The 20,386-nt window shown below is 31.3% G+C and overlaps 2 protein-coding genes across 4 annotated transcripts; both read left to right on the top strand.

The window, feature by feature from the left end:
- Positions 1 to 1,428: 1,428 nt before the first annotated feature.
- LOC146527725 (uncharacterized) lies at positions 1,429 to 10,584 on the top strand. 2 transcript variants are annotated; one of them, XM_085204993.1, is made up of 10 exons: positions 1,429 to 1,716; positions 4,110 to 4,261; positions 4,547 to 4,661; positions 5,229 to 5,375; positions 6,264 to 6,318; positions 6,756 to 6,849; positions 7,194 to 7,407; positions 8,967 to 9,096; positions 9,734 to 9,939; positions 10,314 to 10,584. In XM_085204993.1, the coding sequence occupies exons 1-10, from the start codon at positions 1,558 to 1,560 to the stop codon at positions 10,443 to 10,445; spliced, it is 1,404 nt and encodes a 467-aa protein (XP_085061119.1). In that variant the 5' UTR covers positions 1,429 to 1,557; the 3' UTR covers positions 10,446 to 10,584. The 2 variants fall into 2 exon arrangements, with proteins under 2 accessions (XP_085061119.1, XP_085061120.1); XM_085204994.1 differs by lacking the exon at positions 1,429 to 1,716 and adding an exon at positions 2,434 to 2,566.
- A 2,328-nt stretch (positions 10,585 to 12,912) lies between these two features.
- Positions 12,913 to 18,667, top strand: LOC146527724 (uncharacterized). 2 transcript variants are annotated; one of them, XM_085205145.1, is made up of 11 exons: positions 12,913 to 13,064; positions 13,145 to 13,329; positions 13,585 to 13,736; positions 14,124 to 14,238; positions 14,542 to 14,688; positions 14,764 to 14,830; positions 14,972 to 15,065; positions 15,630 to 15,843; positions 16,291 to 16,420; positions 17,860 to 18,065; positions 18,363 to 18,667. In XM_085205145.1, exons 1-11 carry the CDS (start codon positions 13,022 to 13,024, stop codon positions 18,504 to 18,506), a joined length of 1,497 nt encoding a protein of 498 aa, XP_085061271.1. In that variant the 5' UTR covers positions 12,913 to 13,021; the 3' UTR covers positions 18,507 to 18,667. The 2 variants fall into 2 exon arrangements, with proteins under 2 accessions (XP_085061271.1, XP_085061272.1); XM_085205146.1 differs by having other exon boundaries at positions 12,992 to 13,064; positions 13,148 to 13,329.
- Positions 18,668 to 20,386: the final 1,719 nt, after the last annotated feature.

Below are 20,386 nucleotides of genomic sequence, written 5' to 3'. Positions count from 1 at the left end.
GAAGTTATTGTTTGAATTTACTTTCTATACCTAATAACAGAGATCGAGTATGAAAGTCATAATTAACGTGACATCAAATCAGCCTCACCCTGTTATGCGGAAGGTAGAGAAAACATAGTGTTAAGATACTCCATTCTCCACTTTCTGCCGAATTTTTCGAGGCGTTGCATGTTGAGTGGCGGAATTCTACGCCGGGTTTTTGTCTTGATGCCAGAGCGTAGGAATGAAAATATTAATAAATAATAATTCATTACCTCGAGTGGAAATCGAAGCCACGCCTGTCGCGTTGCAGTCACACCTTGTGCCACTTTGCTACAACGGCTTCTTGACATAACATCAATAATTTACAAAATAATTATTTTAGAGTTATGCACGAAAAGAATATAGGATTGTATTTTGTATCTAATAATAATTATAATCTTAGGTATTATTTAGAAACAATAAAGATTTACGATCAATTAATAAAATTTAATTCAAATGTTATTAGATATGGATTAGTGCGCTTGCAGGAAGCTATTATAATCATATATCGTTCTTATCCACTGTAGTGAAAACATTTTAAGTGGTTGACATTGCCCTTTAAAAATGTTAGCTGGAACCGGTCCAGCTTGTACTTGATCTAGGTCTTCAGAAACTCCTCGGACGAAGAACAAGTATATAGAACAAGTATATAGTTTGTAGTAGGTATTGAGGTAAACCTTAACCGAAGTCATTGACAAACGGGAGCATCCCGCGTGCTTAATTAAGGCACGTCAAGTTCAAGGTGAATCGTTGGCATTTGTTAGATGATTCGTCAACATGTTTAAAGCAAAGTCACTACATACATAGGTATTGAATTGGTACATACTTATGCATATTCATAAATAGCAAAACATGTTGGTTTATTTTTATATAGAATAGGTTATTGGCTTTTATCTTTTTTTTCTGATAGATACAGTTAAAATAATTTAATGAAATTATTTAGTTTAGCTATAAAATGTTAATACTTATAAGAAAATATAATATAAAACAATAGATGTCTCTTGCGAGCAGTGTCGTTATTAATCTAGAATAGGTCATGGAATGTATAAAATTAAAACTAATTTTTATGATTAAAAAATAAACTCGTAAACGAAGCATTCACAAATTAACTTTTTTATGCTATTTATAAATTGAAATCAATTACATTATAGTGAACGAAATATATCTATCTAAGTATATTTAAAAAAAAAAAAATTCAGCTTCTCGCTCAGCTTTCACGCTATCCCGCACACAGCAGGGTAGACAGAGGGAATCTAGTGTTTTTAAGTTTATTTTATTAGCTATGATTATTGACTACCAGCAATTAAATTAACAAGGAATAAACAATATTGACGACATAGTAACAATTCAATCTTCCTAGCGTTCGAGTGGGTTATCGTAATATATTTATATTGTTATCAACATGTCACTCAAAATAAAGAAAATAGTTAAAACGGATTTATGGCAAGATCAGTATTTCAGCATTCCGTTATCACATTATTCTGGTAGTTGAAGAGCGTGTCTCAATTAGTGTAGTTGTGCGTGACTCAGCCAGCGATGACAGGACGGCGTCAAGTGTTTTTAAGCCAACATTTGGTAACAGAAACTAATATTATCGATGGCGGTGTTCTGGTCAACGAAAATGGACTCATTGAAAAGATTTTGAGCAGGAACGAAGCAAATAAATTAATCGAGGAAAAAGAAAACGAGATCGATGTAAGAATTGTGTTAAATATAGAAGCATATTATGTTTAAGCGTTTTAAACATGTGGTTAGCCGTCTCTTTCCGGCATTGCAGATCCAACCTTGAGAGGTCGATAAGGGCGACAGCCTGTATTTTTTTGCAGGCGTGCTCAACATATTTGTAATTCTTGATAAAATAAAAATATAGGACGCCGGAAAATAATTAAATCTGCAAAGCACTTTAGACTTTAGTGAAAACATTATGTATTGTTTATTTTAGGTTAGATACTCTATACTAGACATTCTATTAAGTAAAATGTAACTTAACTCTATGTCTCTGTTCTGTCCTCTGATTATTTTTTATAACCACTACGGTATAAATATGAAATTGCTATCAATAATATTATGTTTTTTTTTATTATTATAAGGTACTTTTCGAAAATATTTTTTACAACCGTCACTTTTAAAGCATTTGAATTGAACTTTACCATTTAAGATATCACAAAATTATACCATTTCTTAATGGTCGGTTCTTTTTTGTTGTTATTAAACAAAAAGACAATCGCCTCTAATAAAATATTTATTAAATTATGACCAATTATTGCGACAGGTTATTTATTATATATTAAGTGGTACCATAAAAGCTGTATGTATATAACAAAATGTTTAACGTTAAATACTAACTTATGTGGGTACTTAGAAGTTTTCTTCTGTAGATAGACATCGATGTATCTAAATTCATTAATGTTTGTGTTCTGCAACATTTTCTTTTTTGCCATTATTAAAGAACAGAGCAGTAATATTTGTCTTAGGTTATATAAAATTATGGCCGTAACTTTTTTTATTATTGGCATTACTGTGGATTTGGCGAAACGCCATAAAAGTAAGGAATCGGTTGTTATTAATGGTGTGATATATTTGTAATAAAACAGAGTTAAAAGACTTTTATAATACATAAATGGATATGGTTAACTTTATAGAATAAATAAATTAAATTTAAAATACATGAATTATAACAATAGTAGTCTCCAAAACGTCTGCGTAAGGTTCATCTTTGGACTCCGCAAATACGATCATATTTCCGAATTTCGAAAAAAGCTCAAGTGGCTCCCTATTCGATTTCGCCGGAATACTCATGTTCTTTGTCTTCTGTATAACGTTCTGTTTAATCCATCTTCCCCTTCATACCTCAAAGAACGATTTAAGTTTTTATGTGAATCACATAATTTCTCCCTCCGCTCCCAATACACATTATCTCTTAAAATCCCTTGCCACTCTTCTTCCTTCTTCACAAATTCCTTTTCTGTTAAATCTGTTCGCTTGTGGCACTCTTTACCCGTTAAAATTAGGCAATCTCGAACTTTAATGACCTTTAAAAAAAAGCTGAAGGAATATTATTTGACACTTTGAGAATCTTAAGTATAGTTGACAAATTTAATTTAATTAATACGTTTACTGTTCCCACAAAATCTTATTATATATGTATATGTGTTTGTATGTATGTATGTGTATGTATAAGTGTATGTATGTATGTGTATGTGTATATATTTGCCCATTTATATATTTTATTTAGTACTCAGATTTATTTAGTACATCCCTCCTAATTTAATGAAATGCTCTCCTCTATCCAAAGGTTGTCTGGGAGAGATTGCTGGCTTAGCAATAAAGCCGCCTATTGCGCTGTTTCTTGTATCATTATAAACATATTTGTAATTAATTATTTGGTGTGCAATAAAGAATATTTTACTTTAAAAGACAAGGGATGTAAGTAAAGTAAGTTAACGTGCGATATTATTTCTGATCTTTTTTTTCTTAGACACTTATACGTTTATAAATTTCCATATTTTGGTTTTTTTCTTTCGGTTGTATTGTAAGTTCTTCTTGTCAAATTTCATTATTGTAGGGTCACGGGAAATATCCTATAGACTTTCGACGAATTTCATATAAAAAAAACATACAGTCGAATTGATAACCTCCTTTTCTTACAGAAATCGGTTAATAAACTGCAAAGACAATGTATAAACGCTCGTATCGTTTCTTCTTTATATAAAAAGTATTTTTTCTGTTCTCCTAGGAACTATTGACCTAGATATTTGACACGAATTTCAGCTTGATATCTCCACGCGATCTTGAGATAAACGGTCTTAACAGAGGAACAGATGTACGAGTAGAGACAGAACGACAATAAAGTGATCTTATAAGGGTTCTGTTTATTTCTTTTGAGTTATGGAACCTTAAAAAGGAGAAATCAGTAATGAACGATGGTTGTAGGTTCGTGTCTAACTACTAAATACTCTCTGTTTACTGTGCCATACGCGTGATAAATGCTAAATGCAAGATAAAGCGCTAAGCTAAATAAACAATACTTCAGTAATTTTTAGTTTAGGTAATAATTCAATTACGTATATAATATAATATTGTTACAGGTAGTTGACGGTGGAGAATGGGCGCTAATAGCCGGCGTTGTAGATTCTCATGTGCACGTGAACGAACCAGGACGGACCGCCTGGGAAGGGTTCCGGACCGCCACTAATGCTGCAGCAGCTGGAGGAATAACTACAATTGTTGATATGCCTTTGTAAATACACAAATATATACATTATATCATATAAAGATATTAAATATTAATGATAAATGAACTACATTTTGAGGCTTTCGTGGCGCAGGAGCACCAGCGTGTCTATAAACGCGATGGTTTTGGGTTTGATTCCCACTCGTGGAAATGAATTATTATTTATTAATGTTTTCGTTGAGTTCTTAAATATTTGGCTGAGTGTCTTAATACTAGGTTGCCTCTGCCTAGCCTGCTATATGGGGGATATAGCGTGGAGAAGCTTTTATGTACATCTATATATGTTTACAGAAATTCTATTCCACCTACTACAACATTGGACAATTTAAAATTAAAGGCGAACTCGGCCACAGGACACGTTTATGTGGATGTTGGTTTCTGGGGAGGAGTAATTGTTGGAAATCAGGTGAGTCAATTGTGTATGTGACATAGATTTCATTGATTATTAATTTTTTTAATGCTAAAATCCAGGGTGGGTACGATATTGTTGATTTGTTAGTAAAAAAATCTAAGTTTACTTTTTAGTAAAAATTTCTATTTGTTTTAATGCATTATAAGATACTCAGAAGTAGATACTGGTCTTTGGAAGATATTAAGGATGGGCGACGAAATCTTAGGTTAGACTTCAGATGTTTTAAAGGTAACCTGTTTCTTACCTGAAGGTAGGGTACCTATTAAAAATCAATGACTTCATACAATATAATATAGTGATCAAACAAAATTTATGTATGTATGTATAAAATGTATGTATGTACTTTCTATACTGTTTGTATGAGAGGCAAGTTACCTGCACTTATGAATCAGCCTTTTGTTTATCACTTAACACCGAAGCTAAGATTGTTTGATTTAAACAAATAGAACCATCAAACAATTTAATGCTATTTACTTTTAAAATTACTATTATTTTAGGCACTTATACTTAAAACGTATGTTTATAGACAAATAAATAAACAACATTATTTACTTATTTAAGGATTCTTTACGAGATTTGGTTGAAGCTGGAGTTGTAGGGTTCAAGTGTTTCTTGTGTCCAAGTGGCGTTGATGAGTTTCCCAATGTTGGAGTCAAAGATTTGGAATTAGCTTTTGAAGCACTTGAAGGAACTGGATCAGTCTTAGCGGTAAGATTTCTATTAAGTATAGCTATCATGGATTTTTCACTATAATTCATGTATAAATATTTTGTACATAGTTTCGCATATTATTATTATGTTACAGGAAAAATTAAATTCTACTTCTATCTATCTGTCTTTTCTAAACCTAATAAATATTTTTAATTTCAATCAGTATTAACCTATTTAAGCAAAAAAATAATTTATTTAGCAAGTTTTAGGCGTTTTTAGGACGTCTGAAGAGTTAGTTTGGATTAAGAGGCTTCAAACGCGTTTGGATTACATAACATTTTTTTAAAAATTCTGATAGTATAATATCGAGTGCCGTTCATTTGATTTAACATGCGCCATGTAGAGACTAAGTCCGTTATTTTTATTCTCTATATAAAATACTAAATCAGCCTTAGTAAATTTAAATACTATACATATTTCTAAGAAAGACGTTATTCAAATGATTTCTTCATAAATGGTTTAAAATCAGAAAAACTTTTTTTAGCTTCACACTGTATCAGGATAGGCAGAATGAACCTAACGTTAAGACATCCATTTTCGTCGACTTTTCGAGACATTGCGTGTTGAATGGAGGTACTTAACGCTGCGCATTGCCTTGTTACCAGAGCGAGGATATAAAAATAATAAATAATTTATTGCCTCAAGTGGGAATCGAATCCACAACTGTTGTGCTTACAGTTACTCCCGTGTACCACTGCGCTACGAACCCCACAGAGTAAACTCTACGCGACGTTTATGCATCGTTTTTGCATATTTGTCTTTTGAATGTGTTGACTTAGAAGCTTGAGGTTTTTTGTGGTTCAAAAGACCGTAAATTGTGGTATAGAATCCGAAAAAAAAACACTTTGATATTACAATTTCTAACATTGTTGTTTTTGAATTCAGTTCCATGCCGAACTCGAAGAAGACAGTCCTAGCCCTGAGAAAAAAAATAATACAGGTGATATGCTAGTTCCTCAGTTATATAAATTATCTTGTTATAGCGGTCGATATTGTTTAAATTGATTTACTATTCCAAATTTAAATAAACTGGTCTTAAAGTTTCGCAGGTTAATGGCCTGTCCTACGTATGGAAATATTTTATTTCAATATTTAAATCAAATTATATTTATATGTATATCTCCATAGTTTGGACAGGTGCGCCAATAATTCAATGTAAAAGAAAACAAATATTGAAAAATGTTCATTGGTTTGTGACACCAGTCAAGACAACAATATTAAAAATATGTGATGTAACTGCTGAAGAATTATAATTTTTCATTAATGCTAACAGCAATTATTCCTACGTTTTTATTTTTTATTTATTTTTTGACATTCAAATATATTATCAATTAAATTATATTTTTTTGTTATTATATGGTTGGTTTATCTTTTTAGATCCTGAAGAATATCAAACCTATCTCGAGTCACGACCGCCAACGATGGAATTAAATGCTATCAACCTTATTACAAATTTTGTTGAAAAAACAAAGTACGTACAGTGGAACACATTATAAATTATTTTGATACAAAAACGTAGAATATAGAAGATAGAAGAAAAAATCTTGCGATGAAAAAAAAGTGTTTAGAATCGCCTGATTGATTCGTGAGAGCAAAGCTCACAAGCTGCTTTAACAAAAATATTTGCATTATATAATCTTTATAATTCTTCGCTCTGGTATTAAACCGTCAAAAGTAATTCGCCGAAAAGAGGGAAACAAAGTGTCGTAGTCCCTCTTTCTACTCTGCTATATGCATTATACAGCGTGAACCTGAAAAAAAAAAGAAATAATATTTAGTTAATGTGTTCTTTAAATAAATAATTTCTTGTTTTAGTGTAAGAGTTCATATAGTACATGTGTCGTCTTCTTCAGTTGTGCCTCTCTTAGAAAAAGCCCGCGCAGTACGCATTTCTAAAGGCAACTCGGGGTGGCGAGGTGGAGTGACTGCCGAAACTTGCCATCATTATCTCACGCTTAGCTCTAACGAGATACCAAAAGGACAAAGTGAATACAAGTGTGCTCCACCCATTCGAGATTTGGATAACAAAGTATACAGGGTGTCCCAGGAGCCAACGATAAAACGAAAGCAGATGATAGACCAAGTCGTGACAGTTATGAGAAAAATATAAAAAAAAATCTTTGTCATGTATTTTTCATATTATATTGATTTTAAAAAATATCGCAAAAACCGACACCCTGTGATGGTTTTTCACGTCCCTGGACTACAAATATTACTCTTTCTTCATTTTTTTTTCTGTAATGTAATCATGAGTAACCCTTCTGTGAATTACAGTTTAAGATTTAAACATACCTGCATCAGTTTTCAATAAAATGTGGTGTTTTTGCCAAACATTAAATTCAAAATATTTACTACACCCAACTTTAACCGACTGTACTATAAAAAAAATGTACTACACTGTTTTTGCAAGTAACTTTAAAAGTTGGCGCATTTAATCTGGATTCCGAAATGGTACGACACTTGCTGGATTACTTCTTTGTTGAAGAGAGAAAAATCGAAATACACGATAATCGGGATGACGTTCAGCTTTTTGGTATCTTTTCCGATACATTCTAGCTGCAGCATTTGCGTTACATAACCATTCTCCATGAATGAAATGCATATTGGCAACGTGTCAAAGACCGAGTATATGGCCTGCGAGAGCCCGGACTCGAGCACTGTTCTTATAAGTCCTGGGCCAGCCCCTAAGTCGGATAAGCGTTGCCTGGGCTAAGTGTTTAGTTTAGGGAGGTGACTGGTGTGGTCTGTGATCGCAGGATACCGTCCAAACTCTTATGCGTCTTATAGAGATCGTGATCGATGCCTTCAGACTCCAATCCAAAGATCCAAGGTACCTGAACTTTTCCAACTTAGGGGATGGGGACCCAGGACTTATAAGGACAGTGCTCGAGTCCGGGGTCTCGCAGGCGATATACTCGGTCTTTGACACATTGCCAATATGCATTTCATTCATGGAGAATGGTTATGTAACGCAAATGCTGCAGCTAGAATGTATCGGAAAAGATACCAAAAAGCTGAATGTCATCCCGATTATCGTGTATTTCGATTTTTCTCTCTTCAACAAAGAAGTAATCCAGCAAGTGTCGTACCATTTCGGAATCCAGATTAAATGCGCCAACTTTTAAAGTTACTTGCAAAAACAGTGTAGTACATTTTTTTTATAGTACAGTCGGTTAAAGTTGGGTGTAGTAAATATTTTGAATTTAATGTTTGGCAAAAACACCACATTTTATTGAAAACTGATGCAGGTATGTTTAAATCTTAAACTGTAATTCACAGAAGGGTTACTCATGATTACATTACAGAAAAAAAAATGAAGAAAGAGTAATATTTGTAGTCCAGGGACGTGAAAAACCATCACAGGGTGTCGGTTTTTGCGATATTTTTTAAAATCAATATAATATGAAAAATACATGACAAAGATTTTTTTTTATATTTTTCTCATAACTGTCACGACTTGGTCTATCACCTGGTTTCGTTTTATCGTTGGCTCCTGGGACACCCTGTATATAATTGATATTTCGTTTAACATTGGATTTACAAAAATACATATAATATTTTCCTATATTATTTTCTATTCTTTTGTAGGAAAAACTATGGAAATATTTATTAGAAGACAAATTGGATATGGTTGTGTCGGATCACTCACCTTGTACCCCTGATTTAAAGTGTAGCAACAACTTGGAAGCATGGGGTGGCATTTCTTCTGTACAGTTTGGTATAAACGAAATATGTATATTTTACTTAAATCTTATAATATTTATATATTTTTTTATTATATTCTAATTAAATAGCTTTGCTGTCTCATTTAATCATAATGGCTACTGCATTTATCGTCCGCGTCAGTAGGTACAGTACCTACGACGGCGAGCTTCTATAGATGTAACTGCTATTTTTTTTTCTATAACAAGTTAAAAATCTTTCTAAAAAATTTATCTTTTGTGTTATCCTTTGTTTGTAGAGAAAGAGAGAGTAATAATAGAAATAAAAATATTTTTTTAATATTAAAAGAAATCTATACCGCATTAAAAATATTTTTTAAAAATAGATGTGAGCTTGCATCGTTAAAATTTACTCTCATTATGTTTTTCTAACGCACCAAAAGGAATAACTATAGCTTCAAATATTTTTTAATGATTATTTGAAAATATCTCTGTATCCAGTGTTGCAATGATAAATTAACTTGTAAGCAGGCTGACTTGATAAAACATTACAATCTAGCTCGTAGTAGTTTAAGGTCGTTTTTACTATCTAAGTATTGTAAAAAAAATATTTTTGCAGTTAGAAGTTCCTACACTGACGCCGAAGATAAAGATGCCCTTATTACATATTTAACTTACACCTTTTTGTTTCAGGCTTGTCATTATTTTGGACCCAAGCAAGCGAGCGTGGTTTAGATTTGAGGTCAATAACTAAATATCTAAGTAATAGTCCAGCTTATTTGTGCGGTCTACAAAATCGCAAAGGATCTATCAAGCCTGGTCTTGACGCCGATTTAGTATACTTTGATCCTAATGACAGCTTTATTGTCACCTCTGACATTATTCGCCATAAAAATAAGGTATCATGAATAAATGCATAATCATTAAATATACTCTTTTGTCGCACCTTGATGAAAAGGTCGCTTTTAGTCCCTGGTACGAGCTACAAAAGTGTCTAATTCTCTCCCTATTGAAAGCGAATTTTTAAGCCATATGAGACACAAAAGTAGCCTAGTACCTGTTGATTAATATTGACAATTGGATTACCGTTAGGTTGTCCCGTTGGTTTAAAAATTGACAAATATATTCATTTAAAAAAATCATGGTCTCTAATTTATGATGTAACTTAAATTTTTTGAAACAAAAAATATAATAAATCTTTTTATTTTATGGCCTCAATCGTAATTGCATAATTATTATGATGCTTTTTTATATCAAACGTTTTATTTTTTAGCTTACCCCATATATTGGAAAAAAATTGAAAGGAGTCGTCAAGAAAACATATCTCCGTGGTCAGCTAATTTACGCCGATGGCGAAATCACAGGGCAACCAAAGGGCAAACTTCTTTTAAAAAACTTACCATAGTATAAAATGTTTTCTGATTTATTTATTTCAAGAGCAACTAACTGGTTTTCGGTAAAATTACACTTCATTTGTTTTTAGCTTCTAGCAACAAGACTTTTTCATATATTATGAATAAAAATAAATTATGCTAATTTTAAAACTTGTCTTTTAGTTTTTTATTTCTTATGTATAACACTTAAGATTATTGAATTTTAGACACCATTAAAGATCATTGTGAAAATATGAATCTTAGAAAATGTTATTGTTATTGTTATAGTATGTTATTGTTATTTATTATTTGGTTTTTTTTTAAAAAAAACCTGAGTAGATCATTATCACTAAATTACTGAGGTAGTCTTTTCGTCTCTGCAAGGACATATCCTTAAATCTAGTAACAATAACTTTTTTATTAGACAGTATGTACTATTATAAAAAAGGGAATATTTATATTTTCAAAGTGAATTGATTTAAAAAATAATTCAATAAATGGAAACTGACTACGTATTTAGAATTTCCACTAAAAGACTAATAAGCTCATTTGCAGTCTCATTATATATTTGACCAGAACACTTGAACAACATCTAATAATATAAATCTATTTTTTATTAGTAGTATAAATCTCCAATAAAATATTTTTGAAACCTTATTCGGACCACAATGCCAATGAAATACTAATATGGCATCTGCCATAATATTATGTAAAATAAATAAATCAGTTTCACGCTTTATTTCCCGAACACGGCAGTGTAGGCAGAGTGAACCGTGTAAGACATTCTGCTGAATTGTTCCCCACTTTCTGCCGAATTCTAGAGGCATTGAACGGAGTGTCAAGGAGCTCTTGGTTTCCTGGTCAAGTAGCATTTGGTTTTTTATACAGCGTTAAGTTAAAAAAAAACTCTTGCTAAATTTCTTAATAGTAGTGCACGGAAGTAAGTGCACGTGAAGCACATAGACAGGTTTTGTGACGAATTTTATACAAAATGCAACAAAAACGATGCATAATTGCTCGTATCTTTTGAATGCGTTGAATTTTTGGTACTCCAAGAGACCGTACCCGTAGACTTGAATATTCGATATCAATTCGACTGACGGACAGATGGACAATAGAGTGATCCTATAAGGTTGCCGTTTTTCCTGTTGAGCTAAAGAACCCTATAAAATAATACAATTAAATATGTTTTGATAAAACATATAGAAATAAACAGGTTTTCACAGTAATGAGCAACTTAAAGGTAGTTTGGTTACACTTAATTATTTTGATAAGAACAAATTAACGAAAAAGAATTTTCGCAAAGTTGTCTTCATTACCTATGTGTATTCAGCTACGAATAAAAATTATAGGCAAATTATCATTTGTATGTCATTAAGTTAATTATAATACGTCATTAATATGTCATATAAATATATCATTAAGTTAAAATTTGTGTAGGTAATTAATTTAAAAACATGTCATAGTGCGTTCCTTCTCTCCGTAGAACTCTCTTATATCGTACGCAATACACGATATTCGTTAAACCTGCAAATTGCAACCCTAGAGTTTGCTTTTCATAGGAAAGAGGTATTTTATATATATAAAAAACGATATTTTATATATTTTGCATAATATATATTATGTTTTAGTGTTAGAAATCATAACTTGAAAAATAATCACCTATATGCTAAATAGAGCATTTATTCGTCATCGCGCTGTACCCTTGAAGCTTACCTGCTCTTTTTATAAAGATGTTCTTTTTAAATGTAATTATTCAGTACTGTGTAGGTACATTATGTACGTGCTTAATTTAGATCATACATTTTCTTTGTTCGGACCAATTAATATTCTAAATGAATTTCTTAAGATATATAATACGAAAAAAGTAAGAAATACATATATAATAATAATTATAGATATAATTTTAAGTATAGAGATATATATTTAATTATTTACTAACCAAATTGTGTTATTATTTCGTTAATTTGGTTCATATCTACTAAATGACGTCAATAGAAGAAGAATATAATTTATAAAATATTTAACGTAAACGAAATGTTCGATTATTTTACAAAAAATAATCGTGTCAAGATTTATATTGAAATTTACAGAATAAGTTGTGCTTCTGATAACACATTGGACGACAACAACAATTTTGTTGTGTTTATTATATAAAATAATATATACAATAAAATACTACAGAAGGTGATATTGTTGTGAGTTGTTGAGGCCGTCATGGCGCAGCGGCACAAGGGTGTGCCTATAACGCGATGGTTATGGGTTCGATCTCCACTTGACGAACTGAAATATTTATTTACGTTTCTATTTCCATTTCTTCGCTCTGGTATCGAGGCATAAGAATATTTTTGGAAAGGGTTGACTGTTTGGTATTTAGATAAATAGTAGTTATCCACGACATCCTACAAAATTGTGGTGCGTGTGCGAACATCGGCAATTGTCTTATAAATATAAATAAAAATATTTAATAACATTTTTCCCGATTTTGTCCATTATAGCGCACAAAGTCGGAAGCATAAATTGTAACTAAAAATTTAATGATAACGTCACGTTCTTAAGAGACTTCAAAAACTTATAGAGCGCAGTTGATAATTAACGCCGCTCTAGGATGTTGTCTCTTCGGTTAATATTTCTTATAACGACTATATTAGGTATTTTCATATTTACTTTTTTCGTTATTCAAACAACTTCATATTGATTTCATTTAATATATTTTGTTTGTTTTACGCAGTAGGAGTATCATGTAGAGGATTACGAAATAAAGAAAATAGTAAAAAACTATTTCTTAGTCGCCGTGTAGTAACAGACACGAGAGAATTTGACGGAGGTGTTTTAGTGGACGAAAATGGTATTATTAGTGGTATTTATACACGTAAATCTGCCGAAAATCTTTTACATAACGATGGCTCGCTGCAGGTAATGTTAGAACTATGTATAATATATGTTTTAAATATTTTATAGCTGCAGTAGATTCTTATTGTTTTATGAGTACTTAAAAAATACTATTTTTTTTCACATACTTAATAGTATAAATTTTGGCTCACAACTGATGTTTTTTCGCTGCCTCATTTTTTTTATATAATGTCATATTTTTAATAAATATGTAGGATAACATACATACCGACATGTATTCACTATGTACTATATTTGACACATATTGAAAATTTTTAGGTGATAGATGGGGGCCATTGGGCTCTAATGGCTGGTGTGGTTGATTCACATGTGCACGTAAACGAACCCGGTCGGACGTCATGGGAAGGATACGCAACAGCTACAAAGGCAGCCGCAGCGGGTGGCATCACTACGCTCGTCGACATGCCCCTGTGAGTTATACACAAAATGACAAATTACGTCATATTTTATCATAAATAATTCGTTTTCAAGCGCATTGTCGTTCTAAAGGTTACTATGTAATAACTCTAGTCTAGTCAGTTCGAGGCAAAAACCACAGAAGGTCAGTGTTAGGGAAAACAATAAAAAATGTATTTCAATATCTATAATAGAAGCCAGGCGTGGTGATTACAACTCGAGGAAATGTTTTTTTTTAAATTTTCATTTCTCCCCTCTGGTGTCGAGGCAAAGCGCGGCGTTCAATTCCGCCTCTCTAAACGCAATACTTTCAGAATTCGGCGGAAAATGGGAAACGCCATTTTTAATATGTTTTTTTAACAGGGATAGTAAATACAAATATTTACATAATTATTTAATAGGAATTCAATACCGCCTACAACAACTGTAGAAAACTTGAAAGTCAAAGTTGCAGCTGCAAAGGAGGAAGTGTACATAGATGTAGCATTCTGGGGTGGCGTCGTTCCAGGAAATGAGGTATTGTTTTGTCCTGTTTTCCTTGAGGAAACCTTGAGGATTCCCACTGAGACGAGTGAAATATTTAACATTTTCATTTTCTCGCCCTGGTAACAAGGCAAATCGCGGCGTTAATTTTCACCAATCAACACGCAATTCCTCAAGAATTCCGTAGGAAGTGTGAAACGTGGGATGTGTCTTTATGGAAACTGAGTGAGTTAACACTAGATTCCCATATTCTCTCTGCTCTCTGCTATTACACATAAATATAGAATTAAAAAAAACTGAAAAAGTATAGTTATATTACATAAATTTTTTTTTCAGAACGAATTACAAAACATGATTAGTGCTGGTGTCATAGGATTTAAAGCGTATTTAATAGACAGCGGCATTGAAGAATACCCTAACGTGAAGTCTATCGAGTTAGATGACATTTTCTCTACTTTAAATGGATCCGATGTGGTAATAGCTGTAAGTACTTATTGTTTATTTTTTTTCATTGTTTCAGTTTAAAAGATGCTAATAGAATTTGTAATTTGTTTTCAGTTTCACGCTGAATTACCAGTAAGCAATAGCGTTGATAATAGTCAATGTGAAAAATGTGATTGTCCAGGTAAATAACAATGAATTACTTTTGTGTATAATAAGGTATTATTTGCTATTGAATTAATGGCTGTGAATTCATAGCACAAAAGAAATGCGTCATTTTTAAGTTACATTTCCATATATATTATTAAACTTTTTATTGTTACAGATCCAAATTTGTACAGCACATATCTTGCGTCTCATCCTCCAGAAATGGAACAGAAGGCTGCGTCATTATTGGCCAGTTATATACCTAAATATGAGTAAGATATAATTGATTTGTTCCTTGAATATAATAATTATTAAAACGTTATTTATGTTTATCTAGCCATGGCAATAAGACTAAGTATGATTAAATATACAATAACAATTATTGTGAATTACCTAAAGGCAACTTATCTGAAATTTAATAGAAATATCCTCCTTCCCCCTCCTTTTATTTTTTTAAATATATATATTTTTTAAATTTCAATTACCGCCTTCACGTGTAACTAATAATGCTTTAATTTTTGTTATAATTCAGTTGAGATCTAATCTCAAGGTTTCTTTTTTATTGATATAGTTTTTATGACGAAAAATGTAGTTGCTTCTTTACATAATAACGAATTTGGACCTACCACAGATACTCAATTATTTTCAGCTTGATAAATAATTTGTTTAACAGATTTTACTTTTACATATTTAAATTCCAGTCAAGATACCTTCACTAAATATAATCTCTGTAGAAAAACAGAGTTCTAAAAGTTATTAGTAGTTTATTATCATAATTTTATTTATTATCATAAATTTGATATACCTAACATAATTGAATATTGAATATTTCATAGCGTCCGCGTGCACGTAGTACACGTGTCAGCCGCGGGTGTCATTCCTATATTAGAACAAGCAAGAGAAGAAAGAATTAAGGCTGGTTCGACGCGCTGGCGAGGCGGCGTAACAGCTGAAACATGTCATCATTACCTAACATTCAGTTCGGAGCAAATACCACCTGGACACACAGAGTTCAAGTGCTCACCACCTATTAGAAACCTTACCAATAAGGTAATTAGCTATCAAAATTACAATCTTTTTGTTAAATTTACTTTATAAAATTAATAGTATATAATATAAATATTATCATAATAAGTAAACAGTTAAATAAAACTAATATTCGTTTAATAGTTCATTAATAGTTATAGTTCTTATTAATTAACAGCCACAAATTAATTTCTGTAATATTTATACTGCCAAATACAGATATATAGAGCTTGATGATTTATTTATGTGGGTACATCGTTTCCGTAGTATTCATTATACATATATTTAAATTTTCTTATTTTTAGTTGCAATATTTTTTGTCCTAAACGAGGACAAGTTACTTTACGCTTAAACACAATTTACAGGTGTTTTATATATTATTACAGAACAGTCACGAAAGCTCTGTTAGTAGATATTTAATATTTTGGGTCAAAAAAATTATACTTATAATATTAATTTTATCTTAATCAGCAACAACTATGGGAGTACATAAAAGATAGAAGAATTGACTTGATAGCGTCAGACCATTCTCCTTCTGTCGCTAGTTTAAAGGGGCCAAACTTCATGACCGCGTGGGGAGGAGTCTCTTCTGTACAATTTGGTACGTAAATTACCTACCTTATTTAGTACGTAATATACGTCTATTTATGAACACAACTTGTAAGGTATGCATAAAAGTTCATTTCTATGAATCGATTTCCTTAGATAACATTTTTACCGCAACTTCTAGCTTTTGCCCATCCTTCCGTTTTCGTTTCATTTTAATATTAACAGATTACTCTTTAATTATTATTGACTATTACTAATGGAATTATTATTTTATATAATAACACTCATTTACACACATTTTAAATAATAATTAGCTACATAAAATTGGATGTTTTGATATTTATATATTGATAAACAAATATCATGTTACATAAATTTAACCTACTGAGAGATTATTTTAGATAATACTTTACAAGGAAAACAAAAAATACAAAAATATCTAAGTATCGATACATTCTGACGACCCCATGACATATTTTTGATAAAATTTGACGATTAAGAGTTCATAGATATAAACGCAAGCTGAGCTGCGAGTCTCTACAAGTAGAGCCAGAATTTAATTAACTTTAAGTTAAAGTTCTTAACTTTAAGTTAAGATTTTTTTTAACTTTAAGTTTATTATAAGAGATTAAAAATTTTTTTTTTTTATATCGTACATTGCAATCTCGTCATTTTCATCTCATCATTGCAATATTTCTTCTGATGGGTGGTTTGAATCGATAATTAATTATTTCGTTAAATTATACATATAATCAATAACAGCCTTGTGCCAACGTTTTTTGTTCTCTTTTTACTGCTTAGTCATACAAATACATTATTGTGCAGTCATAGCCAACTTTATCTTGAACTTTTAATAAAACGAACACAAAAATAAATTTATTAAGGATTAAATACTGGTATGTAAAATATGACGCTGATGTCAGCTTAGCTTAGACCTCACGGACTGTACTTGTTAAACGGTTTTATTATTTTTTACAATACAGCCCCTAACTCTGTGGTTGGGGAAACAAAATTAATTAACTGTAATAAATTACATTTAAGTAATTTAACATGCGTAATTTTCCCTATAGCATAATTATAACTAAAAAGCCTTGAAATCTTGATTTGTTTATGATTTTTACAGGCAGTGCTAATTTATTTAAAGAGTAAAGAAAATTACTTAAACTTATTAGAAAGCAATCCGATAATTTGAAAAAAAAACGCTACTAGGCACAAGAGAACTATTTTGACGTTTTTTCGTTATTATGTTTAGCGATTTACAGTTTACACGATTCTTTCCTTATTTTTATGCTTTTTTTACGTATTTTTATTAGTTTATTTTATAGAAAATATTTTTTGTTAGTGGGTCTGGCTCTTTATCTGGCTTGAGTTAACGATAATATTATATATTTTAGAACCTTTGATTATTGTAAACTTAAACTCAATAAACTTGAAATATATTGAAGTCGAACCTAAGTTCGAATAAGCATCTGATTGAAATTTATATTTTAGGTCTATCATTATTCTGGACTGAAGCTAAAGCTCGAGGATACAGTCTGAGCACCGTGAGCCATTATTTGTCTGCCGGTCCTGCCAATATGGTCGGCTTGCAAAATCGAAAAGGTGCTTTAAAACCTGGCCTCGACGCTGACCTTGTTTTCTTTGACCCTGAAGCATCCTTCGTGGTCACGCCTGAGATTATTTTATACAAAAACAAGGTAATATTTAATAAGAATAGTAGATGTGTTTGTTATTCAGATTTTGCCTCGTTACCTCGTAGTAAATATTAAATATTTCATTTCTTTGAGGGGGAATCGAATCCACAGTCCGTCGCGATTATAGTCGCTCTTTCATGCGTCTCGACCGGCCTCTATATTTAGGTTTATGCTACAATTGCATACTTAGTATGTTTAATTAAAACAATATGGAGTTAAAGATTAATTTACATTATTAAATTTACTTATATAATTATTCGCCTATAAAAATGTATAGCTACATTCTCATTGTGCTTTCAGCTAAGTCCTTATATGCAGCGAGTACTTAATGGAAAGGTCATGCAAACATATTTAAGAGGTCAACAAATTTACTCAAACGGTGAAGACATTCAAAGTCCTGTAGGACAGCTGATAATAAACGCAGATGTGTTGTCAAAACTATGATATTGAAACGATATTTTGTTGGACTGTTTTTAAATATTACCTATTTTTTACAAATTTACAAATATAAATAATTACTTGTACAGCACATGTACCTAGTTTAAGAAAAAAATATTGTAATATTACTGACTCGAGAAGCGAATAAAACTGAAACTAAATAGTTATTTGAAGGATTTTATTACAAATCGCTCTAGTTGTAAGTATTAATAAATTAAAAGAAATAAATACTAAGATAAGCTTCAATTTCCATATTACTTATATGATATAACAATACAACAATATAATTAATAATATTTTCGTGTATGTTAAGCGATATAAAAACTTTAAATTTAGATACGAGTAAATACTTATCTCCCCCGATTTCATTTGCGTTAACATTTTAACTCTTGAGTCTTGACATATAAGTAAGTCGATCAAAAACACGCAATCTCTTATGATTTTTGAATTTTTTTTTTGAAAATAGTGCGATTCTGTACATTTCGAGAGATTTAAAAAGCTACAAGTATTTAAAACATATTGTAGCTTTCGATATATTTATTATTATAAAAATACAACAATCATGAATTAATAATAATATAATTATAGAATACTTAACTCAATAGTTCTAATGAAATTCCTTACATTTTATAAATATATAAGTATATAATATAAATAATAAACATACAATACATTATTTTGACATAACTAAACGCCGCCGTACTTCATGCATCAGCGCGAGGAAGCGAGCGCGAAAATATTAAATAATTTATTTTCCTATGTTGAACCACAACCATTAAGAAAACTACATAGAAAGATTTTTTGTGTCATTGGATTCCGTACCTTGAAAAGAAAAAACAAACCATCAGTCTTTCAAGACCCTTTTTCTCAGGAACGCGTGGAAGGTATCAAGCTGAAATTTACATGAAATACTCAGGTCTACCGTCCCTTTGGAGTTGTGAAAAAAATTAAACGTCTAAGCCAACGCATTCAAAAGTTACAGCCGAGGTTAGAAACTCTCAAAAGAATCAAAACCTAATTTAGAATCTTGAAATTTGATACGAAGCAACGTCTTATAACATAGACTAGCGGCCCGCCCGCGGCTTCGCCTGCGTGAACTACGTTGTTATTAATTTCTGTCTCCATGAGTACCTACGTCCTATAAGTGACGTCCATGCAAAATTTGAGACTCCTAGCATTTATGGTAACGAAGTTTCATACAAACTTTCAACCCCAAAAACAACCCCCTAGGAGTTGAATATTACAAATTCCCGTATTAGCGAGTACCTACGTCCTATAAGTGACTCCTTTGCAAAATTTCAGATTCCTAGCACATGTAGTTTCTGAGATTTCGTGATGAGTGAGTGACCATTCGATTTTATATATATAGATAAAGGAAAAAAGTAAAAATTTATAGGTATTTAAAAAAAATCGTAAGTTATTGTGTACCAAATGGTATATCCTATGGTATCACAGCGCCACCTTTATTTTATTTCTTTTGATGGACACTTTTTCATATATGGATACGGCACTAGCACAGAACACATTTACTGGGCACTAGTCCATACCTCTACCTCTATAGTATATATTCCTTGACAGCAGCTATGTCCCAGATAATAAAAAATATATAAATAGTATTAGTACGTCAGCTTCAAAATAAACTAACTAATACATTTAACTAATACATATGTATAGAAAGTAGAGATACTTTTATCCTATAATCATAATTATGGTAACGATTTCAGAATAACCTTTTTTCAACATCTGTGAACATATTTTTTTTGTTTTAAGTCATTTAAATTTATGCATGTAATTAAAAAAAAAAAGAACAAAAATTATTAGGTAGTATTTTGTGTCTTAAGTAAAACCAAGGAACATTATACTGAATAAAACCTTATCTGTGGTAA

This window comes from Heliconius melpomene, chromosome 20, assembly GCF_056956725.1.
Source record: "Heliconius melpomene rosina isolate 202511_hmr_F chromosome 20, ASM5695672v1, whole genome shotgun sequence".
In the NCBI taxonomy this organism is placed as follows: Eukaryota; Metazoa; Arthropoda; class Insecta; order Lepidoptera; family Nymphalidae; genus Heliconius; species Heliconius melpomene.
This window is presented reverse-complemented; position numbering and strand designations above follow the sequence as displayed.